At 42.6% G+C, this 26,000-nt stretch overlaps 1 protein-coding gene across 1 annotated transcript in view; it reads right to left on the bottom strand.

Moving 5' to 3' along the window:
* The window catches only part of HOMER1 (homer scaffold protein 1), a 158,311-nt gene that overhangs the window by 18,887 nt on the left and 113,424 nt on the right, over positions 1-26,000 (bottom strand). Inside the window, exon 6 of the mRNA XM_038403480.2 lies at positions 20,519-20,675. Within this exon, the coding sequence (XP_038259408.1) occupies positions 20,519-20,675 (157 nt within the window). The remainder of the gene's footprint in view (positions 1-20,518; positions 20,676-26,000) is intronic.

Genomic DNA, 26,000 nt, shown 5'->3' with positions numbered 1-26,000 from the left:
CTAGATCACAAAGGCACTGTGTAAAACCTCTGGGGGTAGTAGCAGACCAAAAGGAAGAATCTTGCACTGAAAATGTCTTTGACCTACCAGTGATACTTGAGGTGACTTGGCCTTATGGAAATAGGCATCCATTAGATCAACAGCCAGAACCAATCTAAGGTGGAAAAGAGGGGTATGATGGACACTACTGCCAACACGGGAAGCAGGAATTTCCTGAGGAAGGCATTGAGCTTTCTTTAACAAGAATCAGATGAAGCCCTCCATCCTTTGGTTTGAGGAAATATCTTGAATAAAACCCTTGATGTGTACATTTTCTTGGAACCTCCATTACACCCACAAGGAGCAGGTGTTACAGACTGAGAATATCCTACAACATCCTGGACAAACCTTATGGACCTAAGATAAACCTAACTGAACTAATTTAAACCTTACTGAATTAGGGTTAATACCTTTGTGATCCATTGTATTCAAAATTCAATTGTGTATGTATTATTGTGGAATTATATGCAACTCCTTTAGGAGAACTGGGATGATAATGGAATTGCCCTGATTATCAACCCCTTTGAAGCCACGCCTGGCAAAGGTCACATATACTAGTTCAAGCTGGATTCTCAGGGACCAACAGAGAAAGGATTTTTGAATAAATAGCCTGGTTTTACACAGTCTCGGGGCCTTCTTCCTGATTCAGCAAATGGACAGGCCCCAATCCTTAAGGCCTCATAAGACTAGGTGTTTGTTCTCAGCTGAAGCTGCACTGAACTTGAAACCACATGGAAATCCTTTTGGGTGGGGTACTGAAGGACTGCTCCTCCCAGAGCCCATGTTTGGGTTGGGGAGATCTCTAGTAAGCTTATTACCATGAGTGTATGTTCTTATATTGGTTTTAATATGTTCTCTCAGTAATGTTTTTATCTGAAAAGTAAAATAGGCTGCTTAGAAAGACCTGTGCTGTAACTTACAACTGCGGGCAGTAAGCCTGTTAACTGTGTCTGAAGAGAAAGCAAGCAGATGTGCTTGGGCCTCCTGTCCCGGCTCCCAATAATGCAGTGAAAGGAGGGTACTGGGCATTCTGGAAATATTCCAATCAGAAGGAAGTCTTCACCCAAGAAAGGCAAACACCTGGGGAGATGAAAGCCTCAGAATAGGTGCTCTTGCTAGACCACTGAAAGTAAATACAGGTGGAGCTGCACTGAACTGGGACTGGACCTCTGGTGTTATCAAGTTCTTCTGAGAGGGGTTCCTGAATAGGGAAGGGTTGAGAGACTGGGAGAAGGTATAGTTTTGAATTGAACTGCATACCCTTTTTCCATTACTTCCAGGGTCAACTTGTCTGACATTATGGACTTCTATTTGTTCACAAGCCAGATAGTCTGTCCGCAAATAAGGGATGGAGAGGACTGATGTAGAATTAATTCAGAGCTCTCTATCCTCATGTCAAATCTGTGACCTGGGAATTGAACAGAAGTTGAGGCTGCACGCTACTTCACTTTAATTTGTGGTTGAAAAGACTTCCTTTTCTGCTGTGTTTGAAAAGAAACCAGCTGCTGCTAGTAAAATTGCCATCTTTGAGAGAGATACTATGAAGAGGACAACAATGGATAAAATTGTCTGTTGTATCAAAATGTAGGACAAGAGGCCCTTCGCTGTTGGAAAAATATCCAAAGAACAAGCACCTGATCTTGTATTTTTCATGTTTTCCAGTGTCTTGTCAGTATTAATACTGAATTATCCATCCCCTTCAAAAGGGAGCTTCTCCACCTTGCACTTTGTTTCAGGAGGGAGAGTAGAGGATCTCAGCCATGCATGACTTCTTAATGTGACTGCAGATGCTTCTGTCCTAGCCAAGGAATCCAAAGCATGAAAAGATGCTCTGAGGGCACGTTTTGATACATTTTGACAGTTATTATAGCATTAACCAGTTTGTGCTGGTCTTCGTGAAGTATTTTACTGAAAGTAGAAATCTTTTCCCATAAATGGAATTAATATGCATGGTAATTTGCCATTGTGGTTCCAAGCAACATAGAATAAAACGCCTTTCTTCCTATTGCATCCAAATTCTTGCCTTCTTTACTATATAGAGTAGAAAGTGCTTGTCCCCTTCTGTACTATTTACTTGAGGCTGCTACCACCAGAGAATTCACATTGGGGTGTGAAAGGAGAACCCTTCATATGGTAAATGAGACAATTTGTCTGCCTTTTTAGAAATTGTTGACAGGATGCCAGGGTAGACCAAAACATTTTGGTAGGTCTACTGCATCTAGGAAAGAGAGAGAGACTATTCTTTGATGGGGCACCAAGAATGTTGAAAAGGGGCTCAGATGTTTCCTCCAGTGCCACAGATGGAAGTTTTAAAGTTATGGCCATCCTTTTTACAAGTTCATGAAATTGCAGTGCATTCTCAGGAGAGGAAGCAAATGTTATTCCAACATTCTCATCAGAGGATGAATCTCTGTTTCCAATTCTGTCTCTAATTGTTGGTATTCCACCTGAAGAACTAGTTCTTTCTTCTGCAAAATTGTAAGGTACAAAGGTGCTCTCTGAAAATAGAAGTAGTAATTGGATCCATAAATCTCAAATCTGATGGACAAGTCTTTTATTGTTCTTTAGTCAAAGTGGGATTCTTGTGCCAATAATGCTAAGTATATAGCACCTGGATGGTGGCCAATAGGACCAGACAACTGACTGTGGCCAATCTTGCCAGTATCTTGCCACATTCTAGTAGTGATTCATAACCCAGAGACAAGGAGATCTGAAAACTCCACATCTAAGAGTACACCTTGTCTTGTAAGGCTGAAATCTAGCATGGGCCACCAGTGGCTTAGTTCAATCCTGTTCCTGTTTTGACTGAGTATCCAACCTTGGAACTGATGCAGATACAACTGGTGAGACCACATGAACTTGGAAGTGCAGCATAACAAATGGTAGGATAATTTTATTTAGCGAGTCCAAAGATGTTTTATGAGAACATAGAGAAGACTGGAGAAAAATGAGAAAGTTCATCCACTCATCCACTTTTGCTTTTCAGGTGTGGAGATCCGAATAGTAACATCTGAGGGTGCTTTTCTCTTCCCTTCTTTAGATGGTCTGTCCCATGGATCCAGTACAGGATCTGGCTGTGGATTTGTGTAGAGTATTTCAGCTACTACAGTAACATTGGTAGCTATATGTGACTGTGATAAAAGAACCATCTATTCTGGAAGGATCTTGAGTACCATTTTGGATCTGATGAATTCACAGGATTCGGCAGTTGTGTCAAGTGCCAAGTGTCAAGCTGTCCTATAGTCGCTCAAGATTGTGAATACCAACCTCAGGGCAGACAGCTAAGATGCAGGGTACAAACCCCAAACTGGCTGTGAATTCTATACTTAGATTTCACCAACAAGTATCAAGTGTGAACTCCTCAGGCACTATAACAGCCTAACCATGGAGTCAAAGAGAGTCCCCTTAGCTATTTCTCTATCTTGTCACCCAGGTAAGCCTGCCTTTGTGATAGATGGTCCCTTACACCAAAAATCACAACAACATTCAGGTTGTTTCCAATCCCAAAGGACCCGTCACTTATCCCAGGTCAATCGCACTTCAGATCTTACACCAAAGACAATGTTTATAGCCAATCCTATAACAAACTATCTAAAGATTTAACAACTAAGAAAAAGAAATGAGATTTATTTACACGTCTAAAGCAGATAAAAATACACACAAATGAGTTACAGTCTTAAGTTTCAAAAGGTAACAGAAGCTTCTATAATAAGCAAGCTCTATATGTCCTTCAGTGCTAAACCAGGCCAAGCACTGCTGATCTTTCGGTTATGCTCAGTAATCCTTGCTCCTCAGAGTCCAAGCAGCATAAAGATAAATTTTTTTCTTGTTAAGGATTTTTATTCCCCCTGTCCTCCAAGTTCAAGCTGATGGAATGTATTCATGCGCACATCTCATCTTCACTGGAAGGGAGGAATGCAATTACCAAAGCCTTTGTTCTTTGATGTTTCACAATGATTCATTTGGTTTCAATGGACGTTCTTGGTGGGCCTTCTATAGAAAGCCAGCATTTTACATTAATTAACGTTTATTTCCTGTTAGATGATTTACACAATTACAGAGGATTACCATGCAAACCCTGAATATAACTTTATAGTATGTGGTACAGATGTTATAAGAGAGATTAATACATGCAGCATCCTGCAAGAGTTTAATAAAGCCTAAACACATTTTATAAACTTACCATCTATTTAAATAATGCTAACACACAGGTGAGCCAGACTAATTCAGGTATATATTTGTTAGTGTTCAGCAGAGGAATAGGCATGAGCTGGTGCCAGGTCTCCCAGCATCACACCAAGATTTTCCCTGATGGACAGCCTTACTTTTTAGTTTTGGAATGGACACAGTCAGATCTGAGTGTGCTGGATCTGATTAATCTTTTTGGTGGGACTTGACCCTGCTCAAGGGGCCCTTTTGTCTTTTGCCATTTTTTCAGAACCACATGAAAGGACCCAACAGCTTCTCTTGTGCCTCAGAGCTTACTGTTAAGCTCTTGACTGGCATCACAAGACATCTCAGAAACCTTTTTTCTAAGATCTGAAGGTTACCAAATATGTACAGTTGTTTTGTAAACTTTCATGTGCTTCAGAACAACCCAGTTATTGCCAAAATATTGCCATGAAGTGTGTTTCTGATACTGAACATTTCAGAAGAAAGTGGTGACCTTTAGTCATTTAGAACTTTATAGTTTCAATGAAGCTGTATGCAGTCTTTTTCCCTCTCAGCCCTAGGTCCATGGTTGGGAAGGAGGGCAATTGGAGCAGGAAGATAGAGGGACAATGGACAGCAAACTAATATAGATTAATGCATGTACCTAGTCCTGACTTGTCAGTATTAACAAGGGGTGAGACTTTCAGTTATTGGCACACCTTCAGGGGCTGCTGGTTCCTGTATTTCAGGACCCAGATTCTCTGGGAGGACCCTAGGACCTATTAATAAGTTTTCCCAAGCCCAACAGGGTTTTAACACATTTCATAGAATCATAGACTTTAAGGGACAATTATGATCATGTAGTCTGACCTACACATTCTGTGACAACACAAGCCACAGAATCTCACCCACCCACTCCTATAACAAACCCCTAACCTATGTCTGAGCTACTAAAGTCCTCAAATTGTGGTTTAAAGACTTCAAGGTGCAGAGAATCCTCCAGCAAGTGATCCGTGCCCCACGTTTCAGAGGAAGGTGAAAAACCCCCAGGGCCTCTGCCAATCTGCCCTGGAGGAAAATTCCTTCCCGACCCCAAATATGGCAATCAGTCAAACCTGAGCATGTGGGCAAGACTCACCAGCCAGACACCCAGGAAAGAATTCTCTGTAGTAACTCAGATCCCACCCCATCTAACATCCCATCACAGGCCATTGGGCACATCTATCACTAATAGTTGAAGATCAATTAATTGCCAAAATTACGCTATCCCATCATATTACCCCTTCCATAAACTTATCAAGCTTAGTCTTCAAGCCAGATTTGTCTTTTGCCCCCACTGCTTCCCTTGAAAGGCTGTTCCACAACTTCACTCCTCTGATGGTTAGAAACCTTCATCTAATTTCAAGTCTAAACTTCCAGATGGCCAGTTTATATCCATTTGTTCTTTTGTCCACATTGGTACTGAACTTAAATAATTCTTCTCCCTCTGTGGTATTTATCCCTCTGATATATTTATAGAGAGCAATCATATCTCCTCTCAGCCTTCTTTTGGTTAGGCTAAACAAGCCAAGCTCTTTGAATCTCCTTTCATAAGACAAGTTTTCCATTCCTCGGATCATCATAGTAGCTCTTCTCTGTACCTGTTCCAGTTTGAATTCATCTTTCTTAAACATGGGAGACGAGAACTGCACACAATATTCCAGATGAGGTCTTACCAGTACCTTGTATAACGGTACTAACACCTCCTTATCTCTACTGGAAATACCTCACCTGATGCATCCCAAGACCGCATTAGCTTTTTTCACGGCCATATCACATTGGTGGCTCATAGTCATCCTGTGATCAACCAATACTCTGAGGTCCTTCTCCTCCTCTGTTACTTCCAACCGATGCGTCCCCAGTTTATAACAAAAATTCTTGTTATTAATTCCTAAATGCATGACCTTGCACTTTTCACTATTCAATTTCATCCTATTACTATTACTCCAGTTTACAAGGTCATCCAGATCTTTCTGTATAATATCTTGGTCCTTCTCTGTATTGGCAATACCTCCCAGCTTTGTGTCATCCGCAAACTTTATTAGCACAATCCCACTTTTTGTGCCAAGATCAGTAATAAAAAGATTAAATAAGATTGGTCCCAAAACCGATCCCTGAGGAACTCCACTAGTAACCTCCTTCCAGCCTGACAGTTCACCTTTCGTTGTGACCCATTGTAATCTCCCCTTTAACCAGTTCCTTATCCACCTTTCAATTTTCACATTGATCCCCATCTTTTCCAATTTAACTAATAATTCCCCATGTGGAAACGTATCAAATGCCTTACTGAAATCGAGGTAAATTAGATCCACTGCATTTCCTTTGTCTAAAATATCTGTTACTTTCTCAAAGAAGGAGATCAGGTTGGCTTGACACGATCTACCTTTTGTAAAACCATGCTGTATTTTGTCCCAATTACCATTGAATGTCCTTAACTACTTTCTCCTTCAAAATTTTTTCCAAGACCTTGCATACTACAGCGGTCATACTAACAGGCCTGTAGTTACCCGGATCACCTTTTCCCCCCCTTTCTTAAAAAATAGGAACTATGTTAGCAATTCTCCAGTCAAATGGTACAACCTCTGAGTTTACAGATTCATTAAAATTTTTTGCTAATGGGCTTGCAATTTCATGTGCCAGTTCCTTTAATATTCTTGGATGAAGATTATCTGGGCCTCCCCGATTTAGTCCCATTAAGATGTTCAAGTTTGGCTTCTACCTTGGATGTGGTAATATCTACCCCCATATCCTCCTTCCCACTTGTCATCCTACCATTATCCCTAAGCTCCTCATTAGAGACTGAGGCAAAGTATTTGTTTAACTATTGGGCCATGCCTAGATTATTCTTAACCTCCACTCCATCCTCAGTGTTTAGCAGTCCCACTTCTTCTTTGTTTTTTTCTTATTTATATGGCTATAGAACCTTTTACTATTGGTTTTAATACATGGAAGATCTCATGTTTCTTCTTTTTGTCCAGAGAATTTCATAATAGGCCTCTCTGACTCATTGGATAATATAGGTTAATACACACAACTAGAGTGGAGCTAATTAATTTGTTTTTAAAAATGGAAGGAAGAATAATCAGGGATAGGGACATAGTTTCTGTATTAAAAAAGGATGACGAGATTTACAAATAATGTAAAATAACTAGAAGAGACTAAGGTCATTGTTTAAAGGCAAGGTTTTGAAAATATTTATATAAAATAGAAAAAGCTTGAGTTTGAATGAAGTTTGAAATATTAAAAAAGGCAAAGGTATCTGTGACAGGTGGGGCTGCTCCATAGTGCCCCCGGTGGAACCAAGGGTGGTACTGCGGGTGCTCCCTAGGTCCACGAGTTTTGACTGCCTGCTTGGAGAAGGGCAGTTTGTGCCCTATGCTTAGCAACAGTCTCTAAACAGTTAAATACAAATAAACTCAAAATTTGGCTGTCTGTGCCTTTTAATAAACAAACAATAACAAAACAAGCACTTATTTGCAGCACTTGAAGGCAAGGCCCTGACCTGGCATTTGGCTTGTGGGCTCGCACTGAGGAGCACAGTCTCTGCCCAGTCTTGCCCAGCTCTGCCCCTGAAAAGAATCAGGGAAGCATTCGTAACTGGCCTGCTGGCTCCGGATTGGTCAGTTCTCCTCCTTGCCCTTCTAGGACTCTGGACAACTAAGTCTTGTTGGTAGCCCAGCCTGACTGTGTGTGCAGATGTGTGTGGGGAGGGAGGTGACAGGATGCCAACACCTCTAGTTGGGGTTAGAGAAGGCCTGATAGATCCCAAGGGCCCCAATCTCCTCCTTCTAGAATATCCCGGGAAAAGAAACCTGCATTCTAGCGCTGTGAACCTTGGTATCGCACACAAAAGGCATACGCAGTGCCAAATAACATTGAGTAATGCGAGGACTAGTGTCCATCATCTGCAACCATTTATGGGGTGGACTGTCCATTATTAGGTCAAAGGGAGACCCTAAAATATAATAATGTAATTCCCCTACCACCTATTTGATGGTCAGGCATTCTTGCTTGATGATGAAGAATCTAGTCTCTAGTGGCTGCAGCTTCTGAATTACGTATAGTATAAGATCCTCCACAACCTGAAAGTTTTGTGATACTGCTCCCAAACGTACTGCAGAAACATCAGTTTGCAATAAGAACTGGAATGAGAAGAAGTCCAGACTTTGAAGTACAGGCTGCTGACACAGGGTACTCTTTATCTTGATAATGGCTTCATCACAGTCAGTTGTCCACTGCTCTGGGTGCAGTGGCCTTTGTGAGGTCTGTCAAAGGTGCTGCAAGGTTTGCGAAGTGGGGCATGAACCTAGTGTAGTAGTTGGCTCACTCCCAGGAAAGCACCTCCCCCCCATAGCACTATGTTCATACATACCCTGCTTCAATGGTGTGCTTATGAGAGAAAGGAGATCAAGAGAGCCCCAAGGTGTCCTTTAGGTGCTACCTGTTGGTACTGAGGGAAAGCCATACAAAAATTCACTACTTCTTTGTGGACCCCTGGCTGATAAAATCTGCCCAGAACCCTCTCTAGGGTTTTGTCTCTGCCCAAGTGAGCAATGAAGGGACTGCATGTGCCAGCTGTAACATTTCTTTCTGAACATTTCAAAGCACCAGGATCTAATGGCATACCTCACCTGGGCTGGATTTCCTCTCCACTCAATAGAGTAAGTCATTTTGCCACTTGAAATAAGGACATTGGGCGGTTTAAACCTCCTGAGAGAGAGTTCCATAACCACCACAATCTAGGTGCATGCCTCTCCAACGGTGGCATCTCCTTGTTCTTCTCAGACCAAATCAAAGGAACTGGCTAACAGCTTCATCCTGGTCCTTCTCTGTATTGGCAATACCTCCCAGCTTGATGTTGGGAAGAGAGTTATTCCGAGGCTGTTCTGCTGAGCTGCCAGCCAGCTCGTCAGCTTCCAAGGCTGTTTGCAATCAAGCAAGTTGTCGCTGTTTCTGAGTCTTCTTGAATTGCAAGAAGCCATTTCAGAGATTGGAGTGCACAATCAGGAAGATGTCAGATAGGTGGTCAGATCTGACGTCTGAGCTCTCTGAGTGGTGCAGTAATAGTGAAGAGAAGAATTGCCAGTCCCTCCTGATTATTACTTCCCATGGCAAACTGGGTGTTATACCAACCTGAAGCATTCTGGTTGGTCCCATATGTTCAAAGGTCGCCAGGCTATTGGGTAGGTATGAGTATCTCTGTGGACCTAGATAATATACACTGGATCATCCTCCTGTTATTCTCCAGAATCCAGTAAGGTCTCCCAGACTAGGGTTCAGAAGCATCTTGAGTTTATTAGCTCTGATACTGTTGAGCCCCATAGAACTACTGGATTTATAAATCCTTACAACAGTTCTCATCTGTTCTTCCTGAGAGGCCCTAGCACTCCATGAAATTGCATGAGTGACTGATGTACCCCAGCTTTCCACAGTGGAAACAGATGATCATTTGTTTAGGGGAAGCTCCCTGACCGGCTCCCAGGTGCGACTCCATGTACTTCCTCTCTGATGCTCTTTTGGTGGTGTTGAGCGGTGCCTTCTGGGGTCCATGAGGAGGGTACCCCTCGTTCTGAGACTTTTCCAGAAACCCTCGGCCCTTTCCTGGTAGTTCAGGTTGATTCCTCGGGAGGTTGGAGCCAGGCTTCTCTAGGCCCAGGTGGCTCACACTGGTCAGGCCAACCAAACAGCATAAAGTCCTCTGTGAATAGGATGGCACCTTCAGTGGGGTTGGAGTTATGTCTGCATATGATAGATTTGAATGGTGGCTTGCAAAACCTCTAGATACTGTCTGCACACTACAGACTCTACAATCTCAACTGGAGAGCGGGAAACCAGCTGAAGCAAGTAGGTGGCCCAATCCTTTAGTTGCTGGGCATTGGAACAGGGTTGTATCCCAAAGGAGAACGTTTCTATCTGGAACCAGTGCTGGTAAGTCTCCAGTGATACCCCTGGTCAGTCAAAGATGGTGGCTTTCAGGGTATCATAGTCCTTTGTGGCTTCATCATTTAAGACCTAGTAACCTGTCTGAGCTCCCCCAGACAGAAAAGGAGCTAGTCATGTGACTTAGGTAGTCTTTTCCCACTGAACAGCGTAACATGTATCTCAAGATCATCATCAGGTTCCAGTTTGGTGAGGTCTATTCCTGACCCCAATAGTGTCCCTTTGGAATGGGAATGGCTGGTGATCCACCCCTTTATTGCTTCCTGGAACTGTCATTGTCGCTATGGCTGCTGCCTCTACAGTAGCTTGAGGAGCACAGCTTGCTGCTTCTGGGTGGCCTTGTTGGCTGCCAGTTGTGCGTCCATGAAAAGCCTCCGCTGCAGAGCCGGGAGTTATACAGTCTCCTCCATGGTTCTCCTTTACAGAAAGGAGGAGTCGATCCCATTGCTAATACCAAGTTGGGATAGTTGGGCTGCTCCATAGTGCCTCTTGTGGGGGCCAAGTGTGGTACTGCAGGTGTTCCCTGCTTTAGACCACAAGTACTAGCAGCCTGCTTGGAGCAGGGTGACCATGTCACAAGCTCAGCAACCATCCCTAAAGAGTTAAATAAAAATAAACTCAGATGTTGGCTATCAGCACCTTTAAATAAACAAACAACATACTTAGTTGCAGCGCTTGAAGACAAGGCCCTGACCTGGCCATGGGGTTCCGGGCTAGCACTGAGGAGCTCTAATTCTGTCATGGTCCTTATCCGGCCTACTGGCTCCCAATAGGTCAGTTTCTCCTTTTGGCCCTTCTAGGCCTCTGGAGGACTAAGTCTTGTTGGTAGCCTAACTGGGACATGGGTTTTCGGGTGCCAACACCTCCAGCAGAGTGCAGAAAAGGTCTGATATCATACTTATGATGTTTAACAGCAAGATAGACAGACAGGCTAGAATTAATGAGAATAATAAAAAATGAAAAAAGGGTTATATAGAACTGTAAAGACAAATGCTAAATTATAAACATACTACATCAAGGTTCTGGTTGAATATAAAATATACAGGAAAAAGGCAAACAGTAACATAATTTTAGCAACAAAAACAATAGTGAAGGACTAAATACAGAAAAATAAGATCAAGCTAATAGTATGTAGCCCATTGTTCAGTACGTGATATGTCGCTTCTGTGTTTGATCCTCAGAGGATAAGAGTCTGCTACAGCTCCAAGCTTGAGGACTTAGGCCCCCATCCTGCAAACACTCACTTACTTAACTTTACTTAAGTGAGTAATTCAATTAAAGTAAATGATCTTACACTTCTAAAATACAAATTAGAAAGCAGTTCTAGAAAGCATAGAAAATTTAATTTTCAAAACTACACTATGCATCATTAAACAGATGTAAAACAAGTCTTTATTTCTGGAAACATCAGAGAAAGGAAAGAAACAAGAATGAATTGGAAACAAATGTGATTATCCACTATGGTTCTCCCTCTCACTATGTACACTGGCTTTTTTGTGGTTTTCTAGGACAATCTGATTGGTGAAGCTTATGCTCAAATAAATTTGTTAGTCTCTAAGGTGCCACAAATACTCCTTTTCTTTTTTTCTGATTGGTGTGTGAGCTTCCCAAGAGAACATAGACAGACACATAGGCACAGATATAAACACTGCCCATCCAGGATACTCTCACAGAAAAATATTGTGTACAGAGAACCCATTTAACTACCCTTTAACATGCAAACCAGTACTGGGGTTGTTGTCTCCCCTTGCAATCTATCTTAATATGAATATTTCTAAAAATCAGGGCTATTCATTACAGGAGTCTCTTTTCTTGACAGGGCTCTCAGGATCAAATGGCATGTTTCTTGGGATCTTAATGGACAGATTTTTGGTCATGATTCATCTACATACCCTCTGAAGAAAGAGTTGGATTTAACAACTGAGCCTATTATAATGATAATCCATTTGTCAAAAAAGGCACAGTCACTTAACCTCTGCTTGCCATCATATGGTGTAGCTAAAACATTGCCTCCTAGTCTGTTATTTCAATATTTCAGCAGAATTTTAAGCCCCAATTTCTATCTTTATTACTGAGGGAGGTAACTGAGATGCAGTAACTTGTCAAAATTGTGCTTTAAAAAAAATGTCACTGAACTAACTACCAAATCTAAAAGCTTCTTCAGTTCCAAACATGGGACCTCACCCTAAAAGGTACTGTAGATTCTTGTAAAGTGCTGAGGGAAATTTTGAAAGTGCTCAGAACCTTGCAGGATCAGGCCCAGTCTAGATTTACCATCTGCATCCTGATTTGATCCACTTTTGCATCAATCATGCTGACTGCATATTGATGTTGATCTTTTTTTAAAAAATGCCGGAACTCCATATATTTGCTTTGAGAGCTGGATTTATTGGGTCAGGTCAATCTCCCAATGCTTAGGAATTCCCAGTGAAGACAGCATACTGGGTGAGATTCTATTGTAATAATTTATGACTACATATCTACAGACATCATACCATAACTACCAGCCAGCTGCATAACTGGAGCATCATGATTATAACTAATGTACATATTCCCAAAAAACACAGGTCTACAAGAGCTAAGGGAGTAGCTTCACTAAAAGAGGTAGCAAAGGAAACCTGTATATATACACAAACAGACTCAACATACATTATTCCATGGTACAGACAGCAATAGATATTCATATGCCAGTTTATAACACCAACCTGGAAGGATCTGCCTTCTAAAACAGGGATTCTCAACCTTTTTCTCTCTGAGCCGCCCCCCGGTCCTTCCCCCTCCAACATACTATAAAAACTCCACAGCCCACTTCTGCCACATCATCTGTTTTTCTGCATATAAAAGCCAGGGCCGGCATTAGGGGGTAGCAAGCAGGGCAACTGCCCAGGCCACATGCCTCATGGGGCTCCACAAAGCTAAGTTGCTCAGGCTTCAGCTTCAGCCCTGGGTGGTGGAGCTCGGGGCGTCAGGCTTCAGCCCCATGCAGTGGGGCTTCAGCTTTCTGCCCTGGGCTCCAGCAAATCTAATGCTGGCCCTGGTTGGCAGCCCCCCAGGGGGCACCAGGCCCCTGGTTGAGAACCACTGTTCTAAAACACCTATCTTTCCAGTTTCAGATTTTCCAGTTGTGCTTTTCTTTCAGCATACTCAAGAGTTTGGCATTTATGGAAATTTTTTTTTTTTTTTTTATAAACTGAGGTCACCCTCACAATATTTTCTAAGGTAACAAAAATGAATAAAATAGTAAACAAACCACTAAACAAGACAGCTCCTTTCTGCAAATACTGATGCTGCCTTTGCTTTCTAATTTATTCACAAATGTGGAAATATGATTTCATAAGTACAGAAACACATTCCAGGCTGGTCAGAGTGAAACTCCTGTGCCAGCTTAATATAAATAAAGAATAAATGATATTAAATATAAATAATTACAAGAAAAAAGGAGAAATAGCACAATGCATATATTACAAAAACAGATAATTTCATTAATTCAATTTTGTGTAAACTTCATTCCTCTGTCACGCATTGTCATCTCTCCCTATATCAGGCCAAAAGGAAAAGGAGTACTTGTGGCACCTTAGAGACTAACAAATTTATTAGAGCATAAGCTTTCGTGAGCTACAGCTCACTTCATCGGATGCATTTGGTGGAAAAAACAGAGTAGAGATTTATATACACACACACAGAGAACATGAAACAATGGGTTTATCATACACACTGTAAGGAGAGTGATCACTTAAGATAAGCCATCACCAACAGCAGGGGGGGGAAGGAGGAAAACCTTTCATGGTGACAAGCAGGTAGGCTAATTCCAGCAGTTAACAAGAATATCAGAGGAACAGTGGGGGGTGGGGTGGGAGGGAGAAATACCATGGGGAAATAGTTTTACTTTGTGTAATGACTCATCCATTCCCAGTCTCTATTCAAGCCTAAGTTAATTGTATCCAGTTTGCAAATTAATTCCAATTCAGCAGTCTCTCGTTGGAGTCTGTTTTTGAAGCTTTTTTGTTGAAGTATAGCCACTCTTAGGTCTGTGATCGAGTGACCAGAGAGATTGAAGTGTTCTCCAACTGGTTTTTGAATGTTATAATTCTTGACGTCTGATTTGTGTCCATTCATTCTTTTACGTAGAGACTGTCCAGTTTGGCCAATGTACAATCTCTCTGGTCACTTACAGTGTGTATGATAAACCCATTGTTTCATGTTCTCTGTGTGTGTGTGTATATAAATCTCTCCTCTGTTTTTTCCACCAAATGCATCCGATGAAGTGAGCTGTAGCTCACGAAAGCTTATGCTCTAATAAATTTGTTAGTCTCTAAGGTGCCACAAGTACTCCTTTTCTTTTTGCGAATACAGACTAACACGGCTGCTACTCTGAAACCTGTGATTATGCAAGGCACTGAATTTAGCCGTATAGAGTGGAAATCTGTCAACTTCATGAAAAAACTCGCACAGATACAGACAGACATCATCTTCCTCTCCAAATGCAAACAGATGGACATCATACCGAAAGGACTGAAGGTAAAAAATCCATTACAATCTACATACCACACAGACTATGCTGACAGCTTGTGCCACACACTCTCAAGGAAACTGCGGAACCACCTGATCAACATCCTCTACAGCAAACAGGGAAAGATTAAGAATGAGCTCTCAAAACTGGATACTCTCATAAAGAACCAACCTTCCACACAAACTTCCTCGTGGCTGGACTTTACAAAAACTAGACAAGCCATTTACAAAACACACTTTGATTCTCTACAAAAGAAAAAGGACACTAAGCTATCTAAACTACTATATGCCACAAGGGGCCACAACAATGGTTCCCGTAACCCACCCAGCAATATTGTTAATCTATCCAACTATACTCTTAGCCCAGCGGAAGAATCTGTCCTATCTCGGGGCCTCTCCTTTTGCCCCTCCACCCCCACGAACATGATACAGTTCTGTGGTGACCTAGAATCCTATTTTCGACGTCTCAGACTCAAGGAATATTTCCAACACACCTCTGACCAACATATTAACCCACAGAGACCTTCCTGCCAACACTACAAAAAGAAGGATTCTAGGTGGACTCCTCCTGAAGGTCGAAACAGCAGCCTGGATTTCTACATAGACTGCTTCCGCCGACGTGCACGAGCTGAAATTGTGGAAAAGCAGCATCGCTTACCCCATAACCTCAGCCATGCAGAACACAGTGCCATCCACAGCCTCAGAAACAACTCTGACATCATAATCAAAAAGGCTGACAAAGGAGGTGCTGTCGTCATCATGAATAGGTCAGAGTATGAACAAGAGGCTACTAGGCAGCTCTCCAACACCACTTTCTACAAGCCATTACCCTCTGATCCCACTGAGAGTTACCAAAAGAAACTACAGCATTTGCTCAAGAAACTCCCTGAAAAAGCACAAGAACAAATCCGCACAGACACACCCCTGGAGCCAGGACCTGGGGTATTCTATCTGCTACCCAAGATCCATAAACCTGGAAATCCTGGACGCCCCATCATCTCAGGCATTGGCACCCTGACAGCAGGATTGTCTGGCTATGTAGACTCCCTCCTCAGGCCCTTCGTTACCAGCACTCCCAGCTATCTTCGAGACACCACCGATTTCCTGAGGAAACTACAGTCCATTGGTGATCTTCCTAAAAACACCATCCTAGCCACTATGGATGTAGAAGCCCTCTACACCAACATTCCACACAAAGATGGACTACAAGCCGTCAGGAACAGTATCCCCGATACTGTCACGGCTAACCTGGTGGCAGAACTTTGTGACTTTGTCCTGACCCATAACTATTTCACATTTGGTGACAATGTATACCTTCAAATCAGCGGCACTGCGATGGGTACCCGCATGGCCCCACAGTATGCCAACATTTTTATGGCTGACTTAGAACAACGCTTCCTCAGCTCTCGTTCCCTAATGCCCCTACTCTACTTGCGCTACATTGATGACATCTTCATCATCTGGACCCATGGAAAAGAAGCTCTTGAGGAATTCCACCATGATTTCAACAATTTCCATCCCACCATCAACCTCAGCCTGGACCAGTCCACACAAGAGATCCACTTCCTGGACACTACGGTGCTAATAAGCGATGGTCACATAAACACCACCCTATATCGGAAACCTACTGACCGCTATTCCTACCTACATGCCTCTAGCTTTCATCCAGATCATACCACTCGATCCATTGTCTACAGCCAAGCGCTACGATATAACCGCATTTGCTCCAACCCCTCAGACAGAGACAAACACCTACAAGATCTCTATCATGCATTCCTACAACTACAGTACCCACCTGCTGAAGTGAAGAAACAGATTGACAGAGCCAGAAGAGTACCCAGAAGTCACCTACTACAGGACAGGCCCAACAAAGAAAACAACAGAACGCCACTAGCCATCACCTTCAGCCCCCAACTAAAACCCCTCAAACGCATCATCAAGGATCTACAACCTATCCTGAAGGACGAGCCATCGCTCTCTCAGATCTTGGGAGACAGACCAGTCCTTGCTTACAGACAGCCCCCCAATCTGAAGCAAATACTCACCAGCAACCACACACCACACAACAGAACCACTAACCCAGGAACCTATCCTTGCAACAAAGCCCGTTGCCAACTCTGTCCACATATCTATTCAGGGGATACCATCATAGGGCCTAATCACATCAGCCACACTATCAGAGGCTCGTTCACCTGCGCATCTACCAATGTGATATATACCATCATGTGCCAGCAATGCCCCTCTGCCATGTACATTGGCCAAACTGGACAGTCTCTACGTAAAAGAATGAATGGACACAAATCAGACGTCAAGAATTATAACATTCAAAAACCAGTTGGAGAACACTTCAATCTCTCTGGTCACTCGATCACAGACCTAAGAGTGGCTATACTTCAACAAAAAAGCTTCAAAAACAGACTCCAACGAGAGACTGCTGAATTGGAATTAATTTGCAAACTGGATACAATTAACTTAGGCTTGAATAGAGACTGGGAATGGATGAGTCATTACACAAAGTAAAACTATTTCCCCATGGTATTTCTCCCTCCCACCCCACCCCCCACTGTTCCTCTGATATTCTTGTTAACTGCTGGAATTAGCCTACCTGCTTGTCACTATGAAAGGTTTTCCTCCTTCCCCCCCCTGCTGTTGGTGATGGCTTATCTTAAGTGATCACTCTCCTTACAGTGTGTATGATAAACCCATTGTTTCATGTTCTCTGTGTGTGTGTATATAAATCTCTCCTCTGTTTTTTCCACCAAATGCATCCGATGAAGTGAGCTGTAGCTCACGAAAGCTTATGCTCTAATAAATTTGTTAGTCTCTAAGGTGCCACAAGTACTCCTTTTCTTTTTGCGAATACAGACTAACACGGCTGCTACTCTGAAACCTATATCAGGCCAGATTCTCTAGTCTGTCAAATTACTTCTGCACTGCTTATAGGAGGATATTTACTACTGAGCATAGAGGTCTATGCATAGTAGTGTAAGAGTATGCAGGATTGGGTCTTCAGTGAGACATGATGGGCTTGATTCTCCAATGAACCCAAGTTTGCTCAGGTGCACTGGAGAGAAGGGGCTGACTCTCTGATTCTCAGCTGCCTCTCCGTGGTGCACGTAAAAGTTGGGGGAGGAGGCGAGGAGGGAGCTTTAACTTACACCACAGATGTCAGATACCTCAGGGACCTAACAGTAGTGGAAAGTCAGGCATAGCACTGGGGTGGGTGGGAGGCAAGATCTGTCACAGAAAGTAGTGGAACTAACACAAAGTGAACCTAAAGCAGCTGGAGAATGCCATTGGAGAATTTCCTCCCGGATCAGGTCTGCCGTCAGCTCCAACACCTTCTGTGCCAGAAACCCCATGTCAGCGGACAATCAAGCTCATCATGTCTAAGGATGCCGCCAGGGCCCAGATCATCATCCCTTCCCATAGCAAAACCCTCAGAAGGAGACTCTGAGGAGGAAATATCCACAAGGATCTCCTCCCTGAGATTCGCCCCCAATCTCAATGTCTACCTCACCACCACCTTCGCGAAAAGGCTTCACCACCTCCCCGGTTGGCAGGCCGCAGGTATCCCACAGGAGGGCCTCTGCAGCTACTCACACACAACCCCTAACACACAGGCTCCTTGGCATTACATTTCCTTTACAATCTTACTACCAGGCATGCCCCTGGTTGCAGCTGCTCAAGGGCCCCCAGATGGAGGCTTCGTGGAAAAGATAATACAGCCAAGTGAGAGCAACATGTACCTCCCAAACCCTGCTTCTGACCTGACTGCTCTTTTCTCTAGCCTGTCTCCACCTCCACACTGTGGATGCTGAGCACTGAGGAGGCAACCTGAGCCCTCTTCCACACAGTAGGAAGGATACCTGCATGCAAAAGGATATGTGGGGGAGATTTGGGCCCATGTCCTACTTGTCTGTACGCATGGGCGGCAGGTACAATAAGCCAGGGAAGGCTGAGCCTTCCCTTGTGCTGCCGCCAGACCTCAGGTTGCGGGTTTTGGTGGTTTCCATGTCTGGGCTTCCACCTGAGGAAGTTTTTATTATGTGCCATGCAGTTTCCAGGGTGGCTGAGGAGGTGGTATATGTTACTCAGCTTCCTGGGTTTCTCAGTAAACTCTCCGGAGTCCAGGGAGATTACGAATGAACCCAGGTATCAGATACTGTCTCCTCAGATTACCAGGAACCTGCATAGCGCATTTAAAAGCTTAGAGGCAGCTCCAAGCGGCCCATTGCTGCCTGGCTACTTCTCTCCTTCACCTTAGCACCCCCGCTGCCGGTACCTCCTCCCCTCTCCCCAGGATCTGGATGCCTTTCTATAGAGGTACAATGGCCTCTGTGTACCATGCCCCCTTAATGTGGGGAGAAACTGCCTGTGCCCAGAGGATGTGGAGCCCCCAAGGGGCAGGGTCCAGGGCAGTGGGACTGCAGTGCAATGGAACTGGCTCCTTGTTATGACCCAGGGAGGAACTGGCTAGGAAGAATGGCTCGACTCCCTGCATCCCGGCAGCAGCAGGAAGTAAATTGCACTTCCTGCTGCAGTGACTCTGGGTCCCATGCTCCTTGCAAGGTCCCCAAGCCCTGGGGCTGCTGCTGGGGAGCTTGGAGCACTGGCTGCAGCCAGGAGAGGTGAATCTGGGGCAGTATAAAGTTCCTTTCTAACACAGTTTTACCACTCCTCCCCCCCTTGTCTATTAAGAGAGTGGCTTTATTCAGTCAGGTGAAGGAGGGGGTCTCTTCTAACTGAAAAAAGAAAAGGAGTACTTGTAGCACCTTAGAGACTAACAAATTTATTTGAGCATAAGCTTTTGTGAGCTACAGCTCACTTCATCGGATGCAATCTCTAAGGTGACACAATTACTCCTTTTCTTTTTGCAGATACAGACTAACCCAGCTGCTTCTCTGAAACCTATCTTCTAATTGAAGAGATTTTCCTTCCCACTCTTAGGTATCAGAATTTTGCTGACGAGCCTTTATTTCCTCCACCAAACTCCCTTGCTCTGAAGCTAAATGAAAAGTTGCTGCTACTTTTGAAAGAGGTATTCTTGACCTTCTCCGTTTATGGGGCTTATATTGCACTCTGTGTGCTCTGAAGCTGAGCAGCTGGTGTACCTCTTGCAGGGAAAATCTGCATATCAGCTGTTCTGGGGTGTGAGCAAGAGAGGATTGAAGGGGAAACAAGGATGTGTGAAGGGGCAGGAGGTGGATGAAGGGAGATGCAGGGGGCTGGATGGGATGGGGGCAGGGTCAGTGGGTGCACGGCATGGTGGATAGGGCAATGCAGGGGAATCAGGAGGCAGGGGGAGAATTGTGGAGCTCCGGTGGGAGGAGGGATGCGGGAGAGGGAGCAATGAAGGGGGAAAGAGAGGAGGGATGGGGCAAGTGGGGAGGGGGCAGGGCAGGAGTGGAGTGTGGGCGGGACCATGAGCAGAAGAGATGGATGGGGAGCTACCATCATCACCCACCGCCCATATCTATAAGGTGTCACACACCCCTACAGCATCATCTAAGTGATAAAAAAAATACACATTTCTTATGACAATTTACAACAGAATAGTTATTCTGTTGTAACAGGTGTTACAGAATACTTTGCACCAACCTGGGGTTTTGAGTAAATTCCTAAGAAAAAAGTCAGTGCACACTTTAAGGTGCATTGCTCACACTCTCTCTCTCTCTTCTCTCTCTCACTCACAAAACCCTGCTTGGGTGCAGTTTGGCAACTGCAATATGAAAAGATAATCCCTTGAGAGATCAGTATACTTCAAAATAATTAAATATATTCATTAGCTCCTCAGTCTTATGGATTTCAAAGACCTTAGCTGTTTGTCTGGACTCACCCGCTTATGTAGACGTTCTGCTTCCTCCTGATATGCAGCAAGCTGTTGTTTCCATTGTTTTACATTGGCAGTGGACTCCAGCAGAGCTGCTGTGAGCTTGGCATTGTTACCCTTAAGTGTGGCCAGTTCAGCCTCCCAGTGCTTGCTGATTGTCGAACTACAAACATAGAATAAGAACAATCATAATAATGCAAATCACCATAGCCTCATTTTTTTTCTTTTTGGCTCTCATTGCCAAAGTGCTGTCTTTCAGAAAACATTCAAAATACAGAAAATCAAAGGGACTAATTAAAAAAATCTCACTCCATTGAAAGCTTAAATGAGAAAGGTACCCATGCTGGTTTAGTTGCTCAAATAGTTCAAAGTTCAAATTCTCAAAACATTTAAAATAGATTTCACCATGGAAAAGTATAATTACAAAAACCTTCAAAGTCCAATTTATCCTACCACAAATAGATGCTGAAGCCCAGGACTGCTTTCTAAAAGTAACTGCATATGATTTAAAAAACATATTCAACATAATTCCTAATGATTTAAATATATATATGCTTTCTAAGTAACTGATTTTTTTAGCTTTAAATTTTTGAAATATATTTCAACATATTGATTTCAGAGAATGAGTACAGTGGTTTGGAGCTACAGTGTAGTCAGCCATACATTCAAACATCCTGAATGTATTCGGAAGCTTCTCCTCCTAGGAAGTCCATCCTGGACCTCCTCGAGAATAACTTTATGGGGAATTAATATGTTTCCATAAATATGCATCCCTATTTCTAATGCTGCAATTCTGCTTTTCTGTCATCTGTAGATAATAAAAAATTAGGTACACTTCTCTCTCAACAGTATGAAAATCATGCATGTTTCTGTAACCTTTCCTTTAGGTGTTCAATAGGATAAAAGATGAGGCCTCAGTTCACATAGTAAAATGTCTCAGTGATTACTTCTCAGATTTCATTACAAGATAAAAAAATCTTGTGTGGAGTCTGATTACGAAATCTAAACAACCATAAAATTAATTACTATGACGTTAGCTACTTTTAAAGAATTATTTTTTTCCTGATCCAAGGAATTATTATGCAGATGAATACTACCTGGAATAAGGACAAGATAAAAATAAAGGTCCCTCTTAGTCTTATTACCCCAGATGGAGATTAAGGCTATCCTTCACTAAGGGTAAATCTCTCCTGGGATGCAGCTGCCCTCCCTGCACCCACACAAGTGAATCAAGACCAAAAGGTTTATCCCACATTGGCTTCCCTGATCTACATTTATGGAGGTTAAATATCCAAAAGGTCTACACAGGATTTTAAAACTTCAGTACCACAGCTGTCTAAAACTAAAGTCCTTTTGACTTCTGTGCATCCATATAAAAATGATTTTTACCCAAATTATAAAAAGACCATTAGACATACCAGTATTTTCTAGCTTTGCTTTTCACAAATGCTCTTCTATTCTAACCAACTAGTTACAGTACTGTGTTTTAACATGACAATATAAAATAATGTAATAGTGACATTAATGATCAAACTGAAAGGAATATTTTAGATATTTCTCTTTGTTAATGCCTGTTGCAAAAAAACAGCCCAGTTAATGGCTTAAATGGAAAGAATCAATTGTCTCAGTCCATTCCAATGGACAAATTTTCACATCACAAAAACTATCACCATAACAATTACATTTTTGTCAGCAGCATCAGCAAAAGAGACCAAGGACTGAATAGGCAGAGAACTTTGGTCACTCTCTCTCAGCCCTGGTCTACATTACAGAATTAAGTCGAGGTAAAACAGCTTATGTTGACCTAATTCTGTAAGTGTCTACACTAAAATGCTGCTCCCACCGATGTAACTCACCCACTACACTGACTTAGACCTGGTCTATGATACAGCGTTAGATCGATGCAAGGCAGCTTATGTCGACCTAACTCGTAAGTGGCTACACTAAAACGTTGCTTCCGCTGATGTAACATGCCCACTACACTGACCTAATAACTCCATGTCTGTGAGAGGCGTAGGTTGACATAGGTCGATGCAGTGTCAGTGTAAACACTGCATTACTTACACATTGACTTTAGTGGCCTCCAGGAGGTTTCCCACAATGCACTACTGTGACCCCTTCAATCACCATTTTGAACTCCACAGCCTGGTGACCAGGTAGACAGCCCTCCCCTTTAAAGCCCTGCGAATTTTTGGAATTCCATTTCCTATTTGTTTGGCATGGAGAGTTCACCTAGCAACTGCCCTGCTGACCATGCTGACTGCACACTGCTGACACACTCCGGCCTGGAGTACACAGGAGGTGGTGGATCTCCTGGGTCTGTGGGGAGAAGAGGGATCTGCAGCAGTGCCACATAAAAGCCAAGGAGCTGAGGCAGGTGTACCAGAAGGCAATGGAGTCTAACAGTTGCTGTGGTGCAGAACTGCAGACATGCCACTTTTACAAAGAGCTGCATGCCATCTTTGGCGGAGCAGGAATCACAGGCCGCTGGAGTAAACAATAAGGAGGAGGTGTTGGATGAGGAAGAGGAGGAGTATGGCGGACAGGCGACTGGGAGATCCAGTGGATAGCAGGGATAGTATCCCTAGTCTCTGTTTGCCAGAGTAGGGAATGATTGACAGGGAATGGATCTCTTGATGATTACCTGTTCTGTTCATCCCCTCTGGGGCACTTGGCATTGGCCACTGTCAGAAGACAGGATACTGGGCTAGATGGACCTTAGGTCTGACCCGGTATGGCCATTCTTATGTTCTATGTCCCACAATAAGCTACACTCCAAGGAATTATGTTCCCTGTGGCTCCTCTGGCAGCTCCGCAAATACTGCAAGATCAGGTTTGCCATGGCCACAACACTCATTACAATAGTACAGAGCTGTGCAGGATCCATGCTTCTCACAGAGATGGCAGACACACAGGCTTGCGGGGCTTTTGAAAAGAGGCACAAAACATTATGGGATGCAGATAAAATGGGATGGCAAAAACTGCATCACGGGACATTGAAACCATGTACCCAGTCACCCGAACGTGAATCATTTACCCTCATGAGGCACTGCAAACCCTTCCCAAAACACCCTGCACAAGATGGTGGCAAGTTGCACTGTGGGATAACTACCCATGGTGCACTACTCTCTGCATCAATGCAAGCGCTGCTAGTGAGAATGCACACCGCTGACATTGGGAGCATAGTGTTGATATGCAAAAGTGACTTAATTGACGCAACTTAGGTCAACTTAATTCTGTATTGTAGACTTGCCCTCACATAGAATAAGTTTATCCAGGTTGGGGTTGAGATATATTGGCAGAGCACTCCAGGGAAACTGCCGCTGCCTATTCTGTAGTTGCTCTTTGGATAAATAGAGAGCTTCAGCCTCTGGGAGCAATCAATATGGTATCATCCACAAGCCCTACATTAATATACAATACATGCAAAGGAAGGAAAACAACATTAAGGTAGATACACACAGGTGACTGTATTAAAGTACACAGGCCAGTATGTACAGTACCATAAACATACAGCCTTGCACAATGTTGGAATTATACAAATAAATAAATAAATATGAAATCATGGACTGAAAATCATTTATCTTGCTCTGTGAATATTATTATGTATTTTCCTGTTTTGTTTTGTTTTTACAGGAGCAACAGCAACATTTAAAAACAAGTGCTCTCTGACCCTGAAGAAGAGTGGGTTTGCCTGCAGGTTTACATGTGGTTTGAACATTGCCTATATAAGCAGTAACTCATTCTCTGTCACCATTTCACCCATCGGGTTTCCTTTTCTTATCCTATGCAGCCTATGCTCCTGCAAACCTTGCGCATGAACTGGCTGACAGATTTTTATGCCATTCTAAATCAGCAGCTGAGGGGTGCTTGTGGGGAATTCAGTACATTCTATGCAATGCTTTTTAGCTTTAAACCTGCATTTCACTAATTACATATGGGTTCCCCCCAACAAAAAGGGAATAGTGTTGTTGTTTTAAATAAATCACCCTCCTCCCTTCCAATCAGAATGTAGACAAAAAATCCTCTAGCATGGCATTTCAGGATCTATTCAACTAATTAGAAGCTTACAGTTTAGAAATGCCTACCCTCCCCCAACTGTTAGAGTAAAATGACTAAATTTTAAAACAATGAAAATCCTACTTTCAAAAGTATGAAGATTACAAGGGAAGGTTGTGACTCATTTCTTCCAGGGAAGGCAAGAAAAGTAGCTATTGAAAAAGAACTTCTCATTCTTTGCTTCTGTGGGTGATGGTTAGATTTACTTAACAGTGGTGACAGCAAAATCTATTAAGAACATGCTTAAGGAAGCCAGATCATTCATTTTAATAGGTATTACTTAATTATACATCATATGCAGATTTCCTCCCTTATGTCCTGATCCTGCAAACATTTATCCAGCTAAGTAACTTAATGCATACTAGCAGTCCCACTGAACTTAACAGGACTAATCACATGAGTATAATTGCTCAAATGTGTGTTTACACTTGAGGCTTTGAGGCCCCTACCTCCTTATGAAAGAATTATATGTACAAGATTTTATACTAATGTATTATAGCACATGAAAGCACTTTTTCCAAATAAATGTACGGGCTAATCAAAGACTGGATTGATTTTATATTTTAACTTAATGCAGCATAGGTAAATAGATATATTTGTTTAACTGTGATATATCCATCTTAATACTAGGTAAACTTATTATTTAATTATTAAGATTTCAGAAGGTAGATTCCAGCTACTATAAATAATGATGCAAGTGTGATCTTTACTGAATGCATTGCACCTGTATTTTTGTATCACCCCCTCACCACCATGCCAAGTAAACAGCCTTGGTCTGTTTTATTACTGCTTGAACACTAGAATGTTGGCATTAAATATTCCTGAAGCATTCATTTTCTAGAAGATTAGATTCAGCAACAATTCTATTACTGCCCTAGCTATGCAGATCTAAAACTTAGACATTGTCCCTAGAACTTTTTATGCATTTAGAATGGGAATTTTCAATAGGGCTGCACCAATATGATTTCCCAAGCATATTCTCAGGCAATAGATTTATACAGTGGACTTGAACATTGTTATTCTAATGCAGACTTTCATAATGCACTGTTCACAACATGCACTGGTATTTCTATATAGGATTTTACTGTGCCTTCTGTAGATCTTTTAGGATTACAAAAAACAACAGGCCATATTTTTACTTAATTTGTCTAGTTTTATTTTTGATGATGCAGAATAACTTCAGAACTGTTTTGGTATTAGTACCTCCCCCTAATAAAATTTCACATCCTCTAACAATACTATGACAACATGGTTATTATTTCAAATTTCTTTTCCTTTAGACATTACAAGATTTGAAAATATTTGAAGTTATATACCTGATAGAATCAGGACCTGATTTAAATAACCAGCATCAAATTACTTTGTTCATTTTCTTAACAATCAGTGACATTTTGTGCAAAACTCTCCAGAATAACTCAATTATAGCCCA

This window comes from Dermochelys coriacea, chromosome 5 (genome assembly GCF_009764565.3).
Source record: "Dermochelys coriacea isolate rDerCor1 chromosome 5, rDerCor1.pri.v4, whole genome shotgun sequence".
In the NCBI taxonomy this organism is placed as follows: Eukaryota; Metazoa; Chordata; order Testudines; family Dermochelyidae; genus Dermochelys; species Dermochelys coriacea.
This window is presented reverse-complemented; position numbering and strand designations above follow the sequence as displayed.